Raw genomic sequence first — 17,913 nt, forward strand, 5'->3', positions numbered from 1 at the left:
TTTGCCTCTCCTTCTAGGTCTAGCAAATTTCAAGATCTGGATAAAGAGAACCTCCTTTATGTGTCTCCAAAGTACAAGGCCTGTCTGAAGAGTATTCTGCCCACCTGAAAATTTAAGCACGCTCCCTTGGGTTAGCACCCAACCTGCCCAAAGAACCAAATGTGATAGTTATTAGATTTTAACCTACCAGACAAACTCAGGCTTTTGGGTGTTTCTGTAATTGAAATTTACCTTTACAATTGAAGACATTTACATTTAACAGAATATGGCTCAGGATCTAAAGGCAATATAAATTTTAAATTCCAAAAATATTTTAGGCAAGGCCTCAAAGTAAAAGATTGAATAAAATATTATCTGAAGGGGACAATATTAAATAGTAAATAATCAATGGATGTTACTGTTGGCTAGGTTCTGTGTGCTAAGTGCTTACATGCACTGTTTTACTCATTTCCACACCAGTTCCATATACCATTAACATTAAAGTATTAAATATTATATTTAATATTATTTAAGATTACTAAAATATTATGTGTAATAATACATTGCTTCACAAGTAAAAAAGGAAACAGAAAGATTATCCAAATTATTTTAGCAACTGCCTAATAATATTAAGGATTATTTAAGCCTCTGAGTACCAAGGCCACTAATTCTACTTCGGTATTTTTCCTTGATGGTAAAGCTTTTAACAAAAGTTACAGTAAAATGTGAGTTTTTTTCCCAATCTAAGAAAATCTACTCACCAAGTTTCACTTTATTTATTTAACCAAGTTTCATTTTAATGGCAAAATAAGCCATTAAGTATCTAATTTATCCACTGAAAGAATAGCTGACGACAGTGCTAACGTGTTTCAAATTTCATCTTCTAACTTGTTTGATCCTCTAATTCTTTACTTGGCAGATTTTATGCCATTGGGTCAACTGGTAAATATAAGAACTAAAAGTGAGCCAATAAATAACTCAAAAATTAGAACAGTCAGTTTATTTTAGTATGAGGACAACTATGTATTTTATATGATTACTTCAAACCTAGGATTCTAAATTTGGGAAGATGACAGGCTATTAAGGTTTAATTCTAAAATCTTTATTAGTATAAAAAGAGAAACAGTCTTTTAGATACTATTTTAGGACTAAATCCTGCTTTTGGTCATGTGAGCAGAAAATATGGTCTATACCAAAGACCGAAAACTGGTCATCTAGGAAATTCATCCATATCCGTCTACAGACATTTTTGTGTGATCCACACTGTTAGAAGAAACTTGAATTGAATATCAGCATTGAGAAACTGTAGATTTCCACAAAAAGCCCATATTTAGCACTGTTCTTGGAAACATGGAAGAGCTGGCAGCCCTGGATTCCTATTTTCAAATGGCACTGGTTAGCAACAAATCACCGTAGCTATGGAAGGCTCCTCCCATCATCAGTAGTGAACACTGCAATTTGTCAAAATTCCTATCAAGGCATCCTGATTTACCTGTCCAGCTTCTGAAACATGGACAACTCTTGCTATGTATGCTAACTAAGTTGTTGAAGACATACTTGCATGTTTCATTACTGACAGCCATTCAGCATGCATGCACACACAAATGCAGGTTAAACCTTAATATTCTATTCTAATTAAGGTTTCTCCTTTGAGAGTACACATGCTTCTTTTACAACTTTCCCTCGGCTAGGTAAAAATTCACCTTAAGATGGGGTCAAGACTAGTGGTCTACTTTTATGACTTGTCCCTACTGTCACATCATTAGACTCTTAATATATCATGTTTAATTGCATTATCCTGGCTAATTACTGCCATATTAATCTTCTTAACACAGCTCTGCTAAAATGACCACAATTTAAAGAATCAAATCTAAATACTGCGACACTCAAGGCTCTCTATTATTTGATTCCAACTCCACAACCCAACATTATTTCCCACTAACCTCTTTCACGTATCTTACATTCCACAAGGCAAAAATGACTTCTTGATTTCTGAAAGGGAGGGTGTCTTTGAATATACCTCCTGTTCTTCCATTCAAATCTCCGATTATCTAAGTTTCACTCTTCTTTCAAAACTCAGATTAAATGCTTCTTTAAGTAATCCCAAACCCCTAGTTTCTCTTCTCCACAAAGCTTTGAACCTGCACTGTGTAATTTTTAAGAAATAATTAGAATTGTTTTTAAGTTTATTTATGTCTTTTGAGAGAGAGGAAGCGTGAGAGGGGCAGAGGGAGAAAGAGAGAATCCCAAGCAGGCTGTATGCTCAGTGCAGAGATCGATGCGTGGCTTTGGAACCCCAAGATCATGACCTGAGCTAAAACCAAGGGTCGGACGCTTAACCAACTGAAGCACCCAGGCATCCCAATTACTTTATACTTTTTTTTTTTTAATTTTTTTTAACGTGTTATTTATTTTTGAGACAGAGAGAGACAGAGCATGAACAGGGGAGGGGCAGAGAGAGAGGGAGACACAGAATCTGAAACAGGCTCCAGGCTCTGAGCTGTCAGCACAGAGCCTGATGTGGGGCTCGAACTCAGGGACCGTGAGATCGTGACCGGAGCCGAAGTCGGCCGCTTAACCGACTGAGCCACCCAGGCGCCCCTACTTTATACTTTTTAATGCAGCTATTTCATGTATGTCTAGTGTCCCCCTATATCAACTCCTCATGGGAGGATATGTCTAATTATTGGAGAATTACAATCAATAAATATTTCTGGTCTATGTGAATTATACCTCTTGCTCTCATTTTGCAGGATTTGGAAGGTTACTTCCTATACTGAAACTGCTAGAAAACTTTCAGGTTAGCGAACCAAAAAAAAAAATAAATAAATAAATAAATAAATAAAAATAATAAAAAGCTTAAAAATAGATTCTGAATATTTCCTGAAATAATGTCTCTAAAAAATATCGGAAGGATGCTGGCACTGAATTTATTTCCAAAAATGAATCTGCAGAAACAAGTACATGTGTACTGAAGAGAAAGTTTTTTTCAAACTACCTTCAAAGCATACGAACAGAATTTCACACCCCTTCCTTCCCTTGACACTTTTCACAAGAAACATTACGCCACCAATGCCGTAATTAAACCAAACCCTCCATTTCCTAAAAGTGCCCAAACCACTATACCGCTTAAGAGACTAATTTACTCACAGTGGCCATTTCCAGCGGGGAGAGAGGGTGCAAAATACCTTTCCTTTCGTAAAGTTATTCCTGAGAAAGGACAAAAGAGGCCAGTGACAAATTAAGCTCTAACAACACAAAGCTCGGGTAACGCCGACTATTCTATGCTTCTCTCCACCACCATTAAAGCTAAAGCTAAAGCCCAAGCTCTCTCCGTAACCCAAGAATGCCAGAATTGGGTCTTCCCCTCCCCCTAAAGGGCACAGATCCCTGCCCAGAGGAGGCCGTGCTGCCCTCAGCCCTCCCGGTTTGTGCCCCCCACCCCCAAAAGCAACTCGGACCGGATGAGGGCGGGGAACGAGAAGTCGGTGACCCAGCCTGAGTCCCCAGCGTCGAGGCGGGTATATTAACACAGGTCCGGGGGGAGTGGCGGGGTTTGATAACAGCTCCAAACGAGGGTTCAAGCACCGCTGACAGTGAGGAAGCGAAAAACAGCCTAAAGACAGAGTGACAAGACTGGGGAGAGACACGGGACCCTGTGGGAATAAAAGCAATACCGAGTGCTGTGGCCCCAAGACCGGCGAACTTGGAGGGGCTAACGCGGGCGGAAACCATCCGTACCAGTTACCGCCGCCGCCTCCAGCTGTCCCAGACCCTCGCTCTTTCCGCCGTCAAAATGGCGGCGGCGGCGGCGGCGGCGGCAGCAGAGGTAGCGTCGACGCCGGTAGTGACCAGGCTGAAGAAGTTGCTTCCGAAAACATCGATGCGAAGGATCGTCGAATTGATGATGCGCACGCGCACAGTAAGTATGTAGAGCCTACCTTCCATTGGCTAGTGGGCAAAAGCGATGTAGGAGGAGGAAAGGTGAGGCTGGGTGACGTGGAAGGAGGAGGGTTTCTGGTCTCGGTTAAGTGGCTCATTTCATTTCGTTCGGTTCTTCAACTCATTGATCTATTTGGTAGATTCCTCCACCCTAAGGCGTTCTTACTGCCCCCCAAGAGCTACAATCTATGGTTCTTTATATCACACTTGTTAATTTTGCACGAATCCCTGTTTTCGAGCATAGGGCACCTAGGTTTTTCTATTTGTGTACCAGGCCTTAATAGGCTCAATAAATATATATCAAACGACTTATTTATAAACAGTATGTAATTTTCATTTGTCAATTGTGTTTTTTTTTTTAAAATTAATTGAAGTCCATACTTTTTTCATGCCAGTATTTCTGGGTAAGTAATGTTAGATGAGTTACTTAGTCTCTTTTTGCTTTAATTTCCTCACCTGTAAAACGGGAATAATAACAGTGCCCCTGCCCCATACACTGTAAAGAGTAAATGAGTTTATATATAGCTAACATATAACTATACATATGCACACACACAGCTCAGAGCTTGGGAGTCACAGAAAGGCTTCTAAGAAGGGACCACTGAGCTGGGTGTTGAAGTTATGTACAACTCAATTTTTCGTGCCTCCTAATTTCTTTTTGGCTTACTTGTACAGGTTATATAAGAGGATTTCTGGTTGAATGATTGTAAGCTTTTTGAAACCAGGAGCCATATGCTATTCATCTTTACCGTGATAGAAATCATCTGTCAGTTACAGATGGGAGATAAAGGAGTCAGTGATCAATAGTATGGCAGGAGGCTGTCAGGAGTAACTTCATAGCAGAGGTGATGCTTGAACTGTATTCTGAAACATGAATGGGTGTTTTCCTGAATACCAAGAAAAGATGTGGAGGGGTGAGGACATTTCAGGCAAAGGGAGCAGTGTGAAGAGAGTTATGGAATCAAAAACACTGCACGCTTTTGGGGAGATCTACAAGTAATCAAGAGAATGAGTTTGACATAGACAGGGACTAGATCGTAGTCAGCCTTCAGTACAATACTAAGATAGATGTAATCCTGGGAACAACGAGAAGCAGTTGGGAAGATTGAAGCAGAGTCATGGCATCATCAGATTTGTGTCTTGGGAAGATCCTCTGGCTGCCATTTAGAAGATAGGTTGGAAGGGTGTATAATGATAACTCCTGACTTTTTGACTTAGGATACTTGGTGAAAGGTGTTGCTTTTGCTGTATTGGGAATTCAGTAATATTAATATCTGTGGAATGTATACTATGTAGTGGCACTTGGATAGGGATTTTCCCATTATCTGTTTTAATTCTCATAAAAATACAGAAAATGGAGGTACTATTCTCATGTTAAATATGAAGAAATTAAAGCAGAAAGAGGTTAAGTATATTTCTGAAGCTTCCAGAGCTGGATTTAAATCTAGGTATGTTAGGTTCACAAGTAGTGTTTTCTTTCCCATAGGTATTGTCCTCCAGGAGAACAGGTTTTTGGAGAGAGATGAAGACTTTAGTTTGGGATATCTTGAGTTTTAGGGTGCCTAAAGGGACATTCATGTGGAGTTGTCAATAAGTCATATGAAAGTAGCCTATTGCTCAGGAAAGTGGTTTATGTGAGAGACAGATATTTGAGGCTCATTGACATATGGGGAATAGTTAAAGCCATGAAAACCCCTTAACATGAAGTTCAATGATGGGCTTTATGGGAAGGGAGAAAGGTCTGTGAAGCTCCTGAAAATGCATGCACACTTTTGTATATTTGTATGTAGATTCATTTTCCCCCCTGTGGAGAGGGTGCATAACTTCTTCAGATTCATAAAGGAGTTCATGACTCTGAAGGTTCAAGAACTACTAGTGTAGAGTGTAAAGGAAAAAGGCAAAGCCAGAATACTAAGAAATATTAATTAAAAGGGTAACAGAAGACAAACTAGCAACAGAGACTGGCAAGTTTCAGTCAGAAGGTAGAAGGAAATCAGGAGAGAGTATTCTAGACATCAAGAATCATTGCTATTAGTGCTCAATGTTATTAGATGCTACAAAAAGGTCTTATTGAGGTCCATCTTATTTGGTAGGTCCAGCAACAGTGACTTTGCCAGAGAAATTTCAGTGGAGTAGGGTATGGGAAGCTGGAATTTTGATAACCGGGTATTCAGAGAATAAAACAAACTTCTTGAGGACAGAGACTTTATCTGTTTATTCACTGTATTCCTGGGACTTCCCTGTATTCCTGCCACAGAGAGGTGATCAATAAATATTTGTTGATGGGTGCAGCCCTAACCAATATCTGGTAGGAATTGGTGGACAGATAACCCAGGTCTCTTGCCCCTTAGATGTGAGGTTTCTAAGGAGTGTGTTTTACACTGGCCCCCAGAGCTTTCCAGTGGGGTTAAACTCTAGTTTTCCAAAGTAGTAACCTGCTTCACCACAGTCCCTTCCTTGGCTTTCTTCCCTGTCCCATCTCACTTCCCTATGCCCCTCAAATGTTCCCTGAGATTACCTCTAAAATACATTTCTTGGGGCACCTGGGTGGCTCAGTTGGTTGAGCGTCTGACTCTTGATTTTGGCTCGGGTCATGATCTCATGGTTCCTGGGTTTAAGCCCCACACTGGGCTCAGCACTGGTGGCACAGAGCCTGCTTGGGGTTCTCTCTCTCCCTGTCTCTGCCCCTCCCCTGCTCGCATGCATGCACACTCACTCTCAAAAATAAATAAATAAATAAACATTAAAAAAATAAAAAAAAATAAATATTTGTTGAAAGTTGAACAGATGAAGAAGTAGTGATCATTAATAACAAGCTACCATTATCAACAGCTGCTTTCTGTTGTTCTATTTCCAGGCTCCATACCTTCTATCTAACCAACAACTGGGCTGGGAGAGTAATAGTGTCTACACGGCAGAAGTGAAGAAACAGATTTAGGCTAAGCAAACTGCCTGATGTTATAACTACACGTAGTGGCAAATGCGAGATTAAAACATGGACTTGAGTGGCTTTGAAATCTCTGTGCCTTCCACAGCAATAAAAGTCAGAAGAAAAGAGGTGAGTAACTGTCTTTCAACTTATTTCAGTTTTCTTTTATCTATTTGCCTTCTCCTTTTCACTCTCTTGGATTGTTCTTATTCTTTGGAGACAAAGGAGGACCCTCACAGAACTGTAAAAATTAACCCATTCACCAGATTATGAGATTATTCAGAGGTCAATGTGTAATCCATCTCACTCTTACTGCTGCCTGCATTGATGTTTTTTGATAAATATATGGCTTTTTATTCTAGAAAACACTAATTCTTAATAACAAAGATGCATACTTATGCAAACTAAGAAATATATAGTAATCACTAAGTGCTTGACCTGGAAAGACCGTGGTATTGTAGCTAGTTCTTTCTGTAAAGACAGTAGGATTATAAAACCAAAACACAAGATGAACTACTTTCTGCTCAACCAAGCATATCTAAAGCACATTACAAGTTTGAAGACAACAGGGGCGCCTGGGTGGCTCAGTGAGTTAAGCGTCCGACTTTGGCTCAGGTCATGATCTCACAGTTTGTGAGTTTGAGCCCTGCATTGGGCTCTCTCCTCCCAGTGCAGAGTCACTTTGAATCCTCTGTCTCTCTCTCTCTCTGCCCCTCCCCAGCTCATGGTCTCTCTCTCAAAAGTAAACAAACATTGAAAAATAAAAAATAAAAAGTTTTGAAGACAATATATTGTGATATTTTAAGAAATGCTGCATGGAACTATTAGCTGATTGCAAGAAAACACTATGTAAAATGATAATAGAAATTAAAAAAAGGTATGGATAAAAGTAAAAGTATGTGAAAACTTCGTTTTTATTATTTGACTCAGTCACAGGACTCAACTGTTGAGAACACATCTTTTTAAGTTGCCCACATCAGTGATGCAATATTTGATACATTAAGATAGGCATATATTTTAGCCATTTCTAGAAAACTTAAGCTTTTCCTGGAAACATCTTGTATGTTCTAGCCATCTCTTGCGAGGTGGCAATGCATGAATGTTATAGGGGATAAATGTTACGTGTCTCTAGGACAAAATGGAAGAGAAGCCGTCTACTTAATATTTTGATTTTTAATATGAATGTGATTCGTACAATCACTGGACTTTAATTGTGATATGAGATATAACAGTTACCTATGTGCTCATCTGTCTGTCTCTGTCATTACAATAGACACCATGATATTATCTACTTTGTAGATATATTTAGAAGACTATATGAGATAATTCACGTAAAGTATTTAGCATAGTGCGCAGCACTTAGTGTGCAATAAATGTTAGCTGACATCATCTTTATCATCATTATCATCATCATTGAACTCTTCTGAACTTTATATTTGTAACTCTGCTTTCCATATATGTGCCCAGTCCTTGTCGGGGTGATACTGCCCTGGGCCTTCCTGTCTCTTTGGTAACAGGAAATAAATGGTCTAGAAAAGAACAGGCATGGGTTTAGGCAGGCCTCCCATCAGGATGTTGTCCTGCTTTGTTCTGAGCTACTTCTCCTTGAGGTGACTATGGCTTTTAGGACTCAAAGCATGTGGGCAGAACAGAGAACAGGGCGAGGAGAAGATTTAACCAAAATCTGTTTACCCACTGAGTGAAATTCATCCATTAAGGGCACTTTGTACTCAGGATCTAGGCTTTGGTGATCTGGCTACATAAAGAAGTGGAGTTGGTTAGGTTTCAATTTGGGGGTATAAAACTACCTGGGAACTTGTTAGAAGGGCAGAATCTTTGGCTTCATCCCAATACTACTGCCCCAGAATCTATATTTTAACAAGATCTGTAGTGATTCATATCTACAACAATGTTCTCTTGCATGAGATTGACCAGGACAAAAGGGTTGGTAGCACTGGGGCTTGTAGAGTGTATATTACTCCTGATGTATATGATCAGAATCTATGAGGTTTAGAAAGCTTCATTTAAGAAACTCTGCAGGGAATTTTTATGAGAACTAGAACTGGAGGACCACAAGTAAAAGATAGAAAAAAAACTGTGCTGGGGAAAAGTGTAATACGCACTATGAACACCAGCTGTCACTACTCTACAATTTAAAAACAAACCTGATCCTTAAGAGCCAAAGGAATTATTACAAGAGCATTTTCTAAATTTCAAATGTAAAGATCTAAATTTCAAATGTAAAGATCAGACTCTGGGTTAAACAGATTTGGATTATACTGTGGTTTTATTAAAGGTCTCTAGGACATATGAATGGCTTACAAAGAGTAGTGGTTGGAGATTTAGAAATTTTGGGTATGTGTGAATAAACTTACATCAGAAGAATAATGTCTCACGTACTTGGGGAAATAAAGTGATTGTTTTATGGTTAAAAAAAAATCAAACTAGGGGCATCTGGGTGGCTCAGTCAGTTAAGGGTCCGACTTTGCCTCAGGTCATGATCTCATGGTTTGTGAGTTCAAGCCCTGCGTCTGACTCTGTGCTCTGTGCTGACAGCTCAGAGCCTGGAGCCTGCTTTGGATTCTCTGTCTCCTTCTCTCTCTGCCCCTCCCCCACTTGTGCTCTGTCTCTCAAAAATAAATAAATGTAAAACAAAATTAAAAAAAGAAATCAAACTGGACTCTATAGTCTGAGAGTGTATGTAAGACAGCTCAGTGACTCTGAGAATATCTTCATTTTCCTGGCCTTATTTCACAGTTGAAAGTCTTATGTAGTGTCCACATGAACATTTTCTTTATTTTCAGATGTTGTACTATACTGGGAGATTTGGATTCAAGTTCTGCCTTTTTTGTACAGCTTCATGAGGATCACCATGACAATTCCTTAACGTCTGTGGGCCTTGAGACAGGCATAAAAATACTCACAGGGTTGTCATTAGGAGAATACACATGATGTAATAAATGTGAAATGTTTCATAAATTTTAAGTATTAAATTCTGGGTATTATTTGAATGCTTACAGTCTTGGGCCTTTGCATAATATTGGTCTCTGGAACACCACAAAAACACCATTTTCATAAAAATGACTCCAGTTCTGCTAGGAACCTAGTTATTTTCTCCAACGAGTTCTTTTGTTCCATACCAAGTAGAATAGCCTGATAAAATGCAGGACACACAGTTGATTTTGAGTTTCAGACAAACAATGAGTAATTTTTTAGTATAAGCATGCCCTATATTTTACATGGCAATCTGGCATATCTAACTCCAAGGCAAACTAAGAAAGTTGTCCCTTGTTCATAGATCTACATCCAAACCTCATCTAATTGCTCACATCTTCTATTTTGCCTGGTCAGAAAAAGTCTGACGCAGAGACAGTAATGTAGGTCTAAAAATGTTTTGAAAGAATTTACTGCCATCGAATAGCTTGCGTCTTCAAAAATTGTCATACTTCCTGTCTAGAAATGGCTTGCTTGGGCTTCTACTCTAAAGATTGCTTGAAAGGAAGTAGGGTCTCTCTGAAGTAATTAATCCTTGGATTTATTTTAATTTTTGTTATATTCTGTTATTCTGTTGATTTTTGATGATTCATTAACATATTTTTCTCCTTTCCATCGCATTGTTACAGATGAAGAAGGAGGGAAAGGGTGAATCCACAAAATGAAACAATTCTAAAGCCAGTCAAATGTTTGTATTATGAACAATTTGGATGCATTTCTGATGCAACCCTCTCTTCCCAGTTGTGTCTCATGCAGAAAATTATGGTCTCAAAATGTATGCACTCTAGAGACAGAATCCACACACCAATAATAGAGAATAACGAGAAGGAAAGGTGGAGAGACTGATGTATGCTAGGTGTCAAGAAAGAGTTCTCCTGGGAGCAGTTTGCAGTTTCAAAGTACTTGAGGGTAATCCACAAAATGGGAGCTTCACTACAACAAAATAAATTCATTATTACACTTTCATGGGTATGCCCTGAAGTAGAATGAGGAATCACACCAGGAATCCTGATGCGGTAAATAGCCAAGTCTAACAGGAAGCCCTTGGAAGGTGACTCCAGAAAAATGTCACCTTTGGGTTCAGCTAAGGTTAACATACACCTGCCTATGGACACTAGGTGGCGATATATGACGATGTGCCAACTTTAGAATTTGTGGTGGAAATGCTGAATTAGTGGGGGATGAGTTTTGAGATGAGTTTTTGTTTCCTGCTGTTAATGCAGAACCTTTCAATTTATGGTAGAATGTTATTTCAGCTGTGATCTTACGAAACTTCAATAGAGACAGGAATCATGTCAGATCCACCTCTGGGGATTTCCTTCTTTTTTTCCTTCCATCCTAGGACTGATTACTTCACACTTCTGCAAAGTACTTAATTAATCTCATCAGGCATTCAAACTTGATACCTATGTCCAAATTTAGATACAGAGATGGTAAAGCTGTTTAATTCGTATTTGGGGCCATTAGAAGGAGTCAGGAGAGCTGGCTGAGGCGCTTTGAGCCATGAATGAGGGTAAGGCTGTATTCCTGGGCTTTGCATTCCTGTCACTAAGAATATTTGCCAGTCTGCTGACAAATTGCAATGGGGATATCCCTTGGACACACTGAAGACCCAACGCCCTGTCATTTGAGCAGAGCAGGCACTTTACCAGCCCACAAGGGTATCGATGCTTATATTACTCTCTGGTGTAAAACTTCCTATTTTATATGGTTTGATGATGTTTCACTGATGCATGTTAATTAATTGCTTAAAGAAGCTTTTGTCCTTTTAAAATCAACAAAATCTTGGATTAGGTATATTTTTTTCTCTATTTTAATTTTTATTGATATTTCTGAGTTCCCAGGGAACTATATGGATATCAAATGATCACCGAAACATTTTTCTGTATTGTTTTGGGAATTCTCTGCACTCTCTCCTGTATTTATGTTCTTTCTCCTGCCTGAGTAAAACGGAATAATTTAGTTAGAATTTGGGGATGAAATTTACCAAACCTATATTCTCAACAAAAATCTGGAATTCAAGTAATTTTTATGTCCTACTCACTTCTGCCCCCTTTTCACTTTCAGCTTTATTTTCAGCTATCTTCTGACATTATCTGCCTACAGCTAAGTAGACTGCTTATTTCCACCTGAGTTTTCCTTATCAACAGCTGGTATTGTCACTTTCTCCCTCTCCCCCCACCTCTCTCTGTATATACAGATATAGTTATATACATATATACGTATATTACTATTTTCTCTGTGTGTATGTATGTGTGTATATATATGTACACACATATATGTGTATATACACACACATACACACACATATGTAGATGACTAGTTTTTCAGTATTCAGCTCCAAAGCATCTCCTTCATGAAGCCATGTCTGAATAATTCAACTAATCTTCTGTTTTCCTGAACTCATATAGTATTACTCAGGTTAGCTCATAATTATAATCTAGTCTCAGTTGCTTTCTAATTTGTTTACATACATGCAAACACACATATACATGCAACTGACTAGGTTATGAGCTTTTTGAGAATGAGGGCTGTACCTCAATGACTTCTATCATTATGGTACATGTATATATATACATGTGGTGTAAAAAGTTGAATGAAATGTAGACCCTGAGCTATCAAGTAATTATGTTTCAATATAAAAATAGAGAATTACTCTTATAACTGAAGATTGAACAAGAACACAAACCACCTCTCTGTGTGTTTTAGCTTCTGTGGAATCGGTTGGGATCCTAATGGCTGTCTAGAGCAAGAAGAGACTTGCAGAATTTTCTTTCTGAAGACTTTTGGGAACTCCTTCTTAAAGTGATTTGTTACATTCTCATAGTTTTATGAGCTGTCATTTGTAAGGATACAAGCAACGGGTTCCTAAGGGGCCACGGCAGTTGGCAGTCTTTGGCCTGAGACAACAGATATGGCCTTTGCCAGTTCACCCCTGTGGCCAAGGTCACCGCTAAGATACCGTCTTCTCAGATCTATCTCCTCTCTCCCATTGCCCTCCAAAAACAACATCACATATATATGCATATGTATATATATATATATATATATATATATATATATATATATATATTTAATAGATCTCCCATCTTTTGTCCATGTCTGTGATCCCAGAGCCTAAATCATAGTAAGTGTTCAATAAATATTTGTTAAAATAGCTTTAACATTGATTTAAATTACTCTGTTGAAGTACGAGATCTCTGATAATATTGGATTGTGACACCTAGTATAAAAAACTTGGTAGATATCAAGGTAGATCTTATAAGAGCTAGCCTAATCCTTATCTCTTCCATGACAAATTCCTAAGACCTGTGCAATCCTCTTTTCTCCTCCTTGTCCTTACTTCTCCTCCTGAATCTGAATTACTAAGTTATCTTTTTTAAAAATGTTGGTGTATTTATTTTGAGAGAGATCCCATGTGAACAGGGGAGGGGCAGAGAGAGAGGACATGAGAGAATCCCAAGCAGGCTCTCTACTGTCAGCACAGAACCCAATGCAGGGCTCAGTCCCACAAACCTGTGAGACCATGACCTGAGCCAGACACTTAACTGAGTCACCCAGGTGCTCCTGAATTACTAAATTATCTTATATCTACTGTTACCATATCTACATTGGGCAAGTGCCTAAGGTACACATCTGTAGAATGGGGTTAATAATGGTGTCTACCTATTAAGGTTGTGATGATTAAATGATTTAATATATATAAAGTACTTAGAACTTTTCCTGGCATACAATAGGTAATGGATTGTTGTTATTTATTATTATTATTGATATAAGATTGTTCATTGTTTTCTGTGCACACAGCCTGTCCTACCAACTAGATTATAAACTCTTCAGGGGCAAGCATCTTTCTTTTAATATTTTAGGGTTTGTAATGTCCCTTTTTCATTCAAAATATTAATAATTTGTGTCTCCTCTTTTTTTCTGGATCCGTTTGACTAGAGATTTATCAATTTCATTGCTTTGTCTCCTAGTAGTTTTTGGCTTCATTGTTTTTGTACTGTTTTTATGTTTTGATATGTGCTCTTTATTATTTTCTTTTCTCTGCTTGCTTTTGGCTTAATTTTTCATTCTTTTTCTAATTTCTTAAGGTAGAAGCTTACTAATTGAGTTGAAATCTTTTTTTCTAATATAAGCATTTGCTATAGTTTTCTCTCTAACTTCTGCTTTAGCTAAATCCCATAGATTTTGATATGTTGTATTTTTATTTTTATTCAATTAAAAATATTTTCTATTTTTCCTTGTCATTTCTTTTTTATCCATGAGTTATTTAGAAGTGTATTGTTTAATTTTTGAATAATTTGGGATTTTCCAAATATCTCCAGCTCATAAATATCTCCTGTTTTTATTTTAACTCTTTTGTAGACATGAAACATACTTTATAAGATTTCAGTTCTGCTAAATTTATTGATACATTTTATTGACCTGAATATGATTGAATTTGGTAAATGTTCAATGTGTGCTTATAGAGTTTGTGTATTCTGCCATTGAGTATAGTATTTTTTAAGTGTCTTTTAGGTGAAGTTAGTTGATAGCCTTGCTCAAATTTTCTATGTCTTTCAGACTTTCTGACTACATATTCTATTAATTACTGAAAGATAAGTGTCAATCTCCAAATATAAATAAGGTTTGTCTTTGTCTCCTTTAAGTTCTGTCAGTTTTACATTTTGCATCTTGAAGTTGTTTTAGTAAGTACATACAAATTTAGGATTATTATGTCTTATTGATGAATTAATCCCTTTATCATTATGAAACATTCTTCTTTATTCATGACAATATTCCTTGTTCTGGAGTATATTTGTCTAATATTAATATTGCCGCTCAAATTTTCTTTTGATTAGTGTTAGTAGGGCATATATTTTTCCATCCTTTTACTTTTAAGCTATTGTGTCTTCATATTTAAAGACTGTTTCTTGTCATTTATAAAATTTGGTTCAATATAGCAATCTTTGCCTTTTAATTAAAATGTTTAGACTATTTATATTTAATGTCCTTATTCATGTGGTTGGATTTAAATTTACCTGTCTCGTTGTTTGTTTTCTATTTACCTCACTCATTTATGTTTCTTTTTCTTGTTCCTCTTCCTTTCATGGAGATTGACTTTTTTTTATAATTACATTTTATTTCCATTGTTGCATTTTATCTCCTTGTTTTACTTTTTACTATTTTCTCTTGGTTTGACAATATGTAACTTCAACTTATACTCTTACTTCAAATAATATTGTACCTTTTTACCTGTAGTATAAGAACTTTACAACAGTATACTTTCATCTCTTTACCCTTTGTGCTATTGTCATATATTTTCTTCCACACATACTATAAATTGCAAGCTACAAGTGTTCCCATTTTTTTGTTAAACAGTCAATTATATTTTGAAGGCAGTTTAAGAAATGAGAAAGCTGTCTTATATCGCTCCACATATATATTATTTCTGGCTTTCTTCCATCCTCTGTAAAAGTTTAACTTTCTATCTGGTGTTATTTTTGTTCTGCCTAAGAAACTTCCTTTAACATTGTTGGAATGTAGTTTTGTTGGTGATGAATTCTCTTAGTTTTATTCATCTGGAAATGCATATTTATCATCATTCTTGAGAGATATTTTCCCTTTGTAAAGAGCTGTGGATAGACAGTTTTATTTTATTTTTTTTTTCTTTCAATACATTTGCTTGCATAGTTTCTGATGAAGAGTCTGTGGTCATTTTTCTCCTTCTTGCTGTGTATGTAATATGTTGCAGTGTATCTTATTTTTCTGAATGATTTTAAGATTTTCTTTTTATCCTTAGTTTTCAGCAATTTGATTATGTTGTGTCTTGACATGCAGTATCCTTCTGAGGATTCTACTTGATGCTTTTTTTGTTTTCGTATTCTGGCTTATGGGAAAACAAATTATTCCTAGCCTCATGTGAGCCACAGGGTTTTTCTGACTACTTTCTTGTGGTTCTCTTCCCAGCCGTAGGCCATTTCTTGTATGAATGCACAGATAAGTAACAAAAGTCTCAAGTGGGCCCCACTACAGATTTCCAGAGTTCTTTTTTTTTTTTAATGTTTATTTATATTTGAGAGAGAGAGAGAGAGAGAGAGAGAAGCAGAGAGAGAGGGAGACAGAGAATCTGAAGCAGGCTCCAGGCTCTGAGCTGTCAGCATAGAGCTCGACGCGGGACTGAAACTCATGAACCCTGAGATCGTGACCTGAGCCAAAGTCAGATGCTTAACCGACTGAGCCACCCAGGCACCCCTCTGGAGTTCTTTTTTTTTTTATGCAGTTTTCTCCTCTGTAGTACTATGTTCCACAAGTTCTACCTTTCTGGTTAAATGAAGTCTGATTTGTGCTCCTTTAGCTCAGTGAAACTGCTTAACTCTGTGTTACTGCCTTGAAACTGCCTCCAGGAAGTAAGCTGGTGAATGTTGAGGTGTCATTGCCTGGTTTTTTTTCTTCTCTCAGAGGTCAGAATCTTATAATGCCTCTAATCTAATGTCTCCAAGCCAATATTTCATGTATTTTGTATGATTTCCCAGTTATTTATAACACAGGGGGTGGCAATGGTGCTAAATCCATCCTTTTTACTCCATTTTGGCTTGAAGCAAAAGTGCCTGGACATACTGATGGAGATTGAAGGTCATTCTTATTTCTTGATGTATTGCTATTAAAGACCAAATGAACCCTAAAGAGTTTATGATAGAAGAGAATAGCCAGTAAATTAATGATGAGGTCTGCTTATGTGTACGTAATCCAGTAGTTCACCCAAGCGATGTAAATAGAAGAATCACCGAGCTTCTTTGAATTAGAAAGTTATTTGAACTATGCATCGACTATATTGGAAAAATATCATGAAATGTAGAGTCGTTTTCTTCGACAATCTCTGCAAGATCTTAGAATTTTAGAGTACTGCTTTCTTTATTTCAGGTGGAGTAATGGAAGTCCAAAGAGGTCCTTACCTTTCTCTCTGGCAGACAATTGGCAGGGAGGGCCAAAGTAAAACTAATATGCCAACTACCTTAATAGTTTGTGTACTGGTATAGGTAAGTGAAAGGCAGCTTTAATCTTCTGACTTCAAATTAGATTATATGCTTAACTTTCTACTGGATAAACACTTTATTGCCTTTCAATTCGTTTTGTTTAAAAACTGCTCTTCCCTGAATTTTGCTTTGGTATATTGCTTTAGCTTTGGCATAAATCCCTAAAGATTCAGTGCAAAATTTAGTATCTAAATCTCCCTTAAAAAAGAGGCTAGCATTTTTATGAACATAATAATACCATTCAGAAATGATATAAATGTACACACATGAATATATGTACATAGCTTCAGACTCTATAAAGGATTATAATTTTAACATTTTCTTTTTATTAGTCTTTTAAAGTGCCTTGAATTATCAAATAAAATTACTCTCTGTCATTGTGCACTTAGAGATATTTTTCCAGGAAATAATATGTAAATTCTTTGCTTCCTCAGAGTTTGCTATGGTTTTCCAATATTATGAGGGATAATACATTGGGGAGATTTTTTTGTTTTGTGGCAGTTTTAGCTATCTTAAAAAAAATGGTTCAAATCCCCAGTTACGATATTGTAGTGTTAAATAATTTTTTAAATGTTGTGCAAAATCATCTTGGGATTAATAGAAACATTTTCTTATGTTGGCTAATTGCAAATTTTAACCATGATTCTTAATAAATTTCTCTTTCACATGAATTTATAAATACTAATTGTAATGAATCTGCTTTTCTAAATCAAAGGAGCCATTAAAACCGAATGGTCCAATTACAGGTTTATTTAAAAATGTTTTTTTAACATTTATTCATTTTTGAGAGACAGAGACAGAGGGTGAGTGGGGGAGAGGAGGAGAGAGGGAGACAGAATCCAAAGCAGGCTCCAGGCTCTGAGCTGTTAGCACAGAGCCAGACGCAGCGCTTGAACTCAGGAGCTGTGAGATCATGACCTGAGCCGAAGTCAGATACTTAACTGACTGAGCCACCCAGGTGTCCCTACAGGTTTATTTAAAAAATGAATGGGGGCGCCTGGGTGGCTCAGTCGGTTAAGCGTCCGACTTCAGCTCAGGTCACGATCTCGCAGT

At 37.3% G+C, this 17,913-nt stretch overlaps 1 protein-coding gene and 1 long non-coding RNA gene across 6 annotated transcripts in view; one reads left to right on the forward strand and one right to left on the reverse strand.

Annotated features, from left to right (window-relative positions):
- The window catches only part of MMADHC (metabolism of cobalamin associated D), a 38,129-nt gene extending 34,318 nt beyond the window's left edge, over positions 1–3,811 (reverse strand). The window contains exons 1-2 of one of the 5 annotated variants that reach the window (XM_025930890.2): positions 3,657–3,811; positions 3,130–3,189 (exon numbers count right to left, since the gene is read on the reverse strand). In XM_025930890.2, the coding sequence (XP_025786675.1) occupies positions 3,130–3,189; positions 3,657–3,714 (118 nt within the window). In that variant the 5' untranslated portion in view covers positions 3,715–3,811. The other 4 variants (XM_086718556.1, XM_025930882.2, XM_025930884.2 and 1 more) reach the window with 4 other exon arrangements.
- Positions 3,812–6,787: 2,976 nt separating this feature from the next.
- The window catches only part of LOC147578470 (uncharacterized), a 341,836-nt gene continuing 330,710 nt past the window's right edge, over positions 6,788–17,913 (forward strand). Inside the window, exon 1 of the long non-coding RNA XR_015254291.1 lies at positions 6,788–6,979. This is a non-coding gene — a long non-coding RNA (uncharacterized LOC147578470). The remainder of the gene's footprint in view (positions 6,980–17,913) is intronic.

The sequence above is a fragment of the Puma concolor genome, chromosome C1 (assembly GCF_028749965.1).
Source record: "Puma concolor isolate L17-30 chromosome C1, mPumCon1.1.hap2, whole genome shotgun sequence".
Classification (NCBI taxonomy): domain Eukaryota; kingdom Metazoa; phylum Chordata; class Mammalia; order Carnivora; family Felidae; genus Puma; species Puma concolor.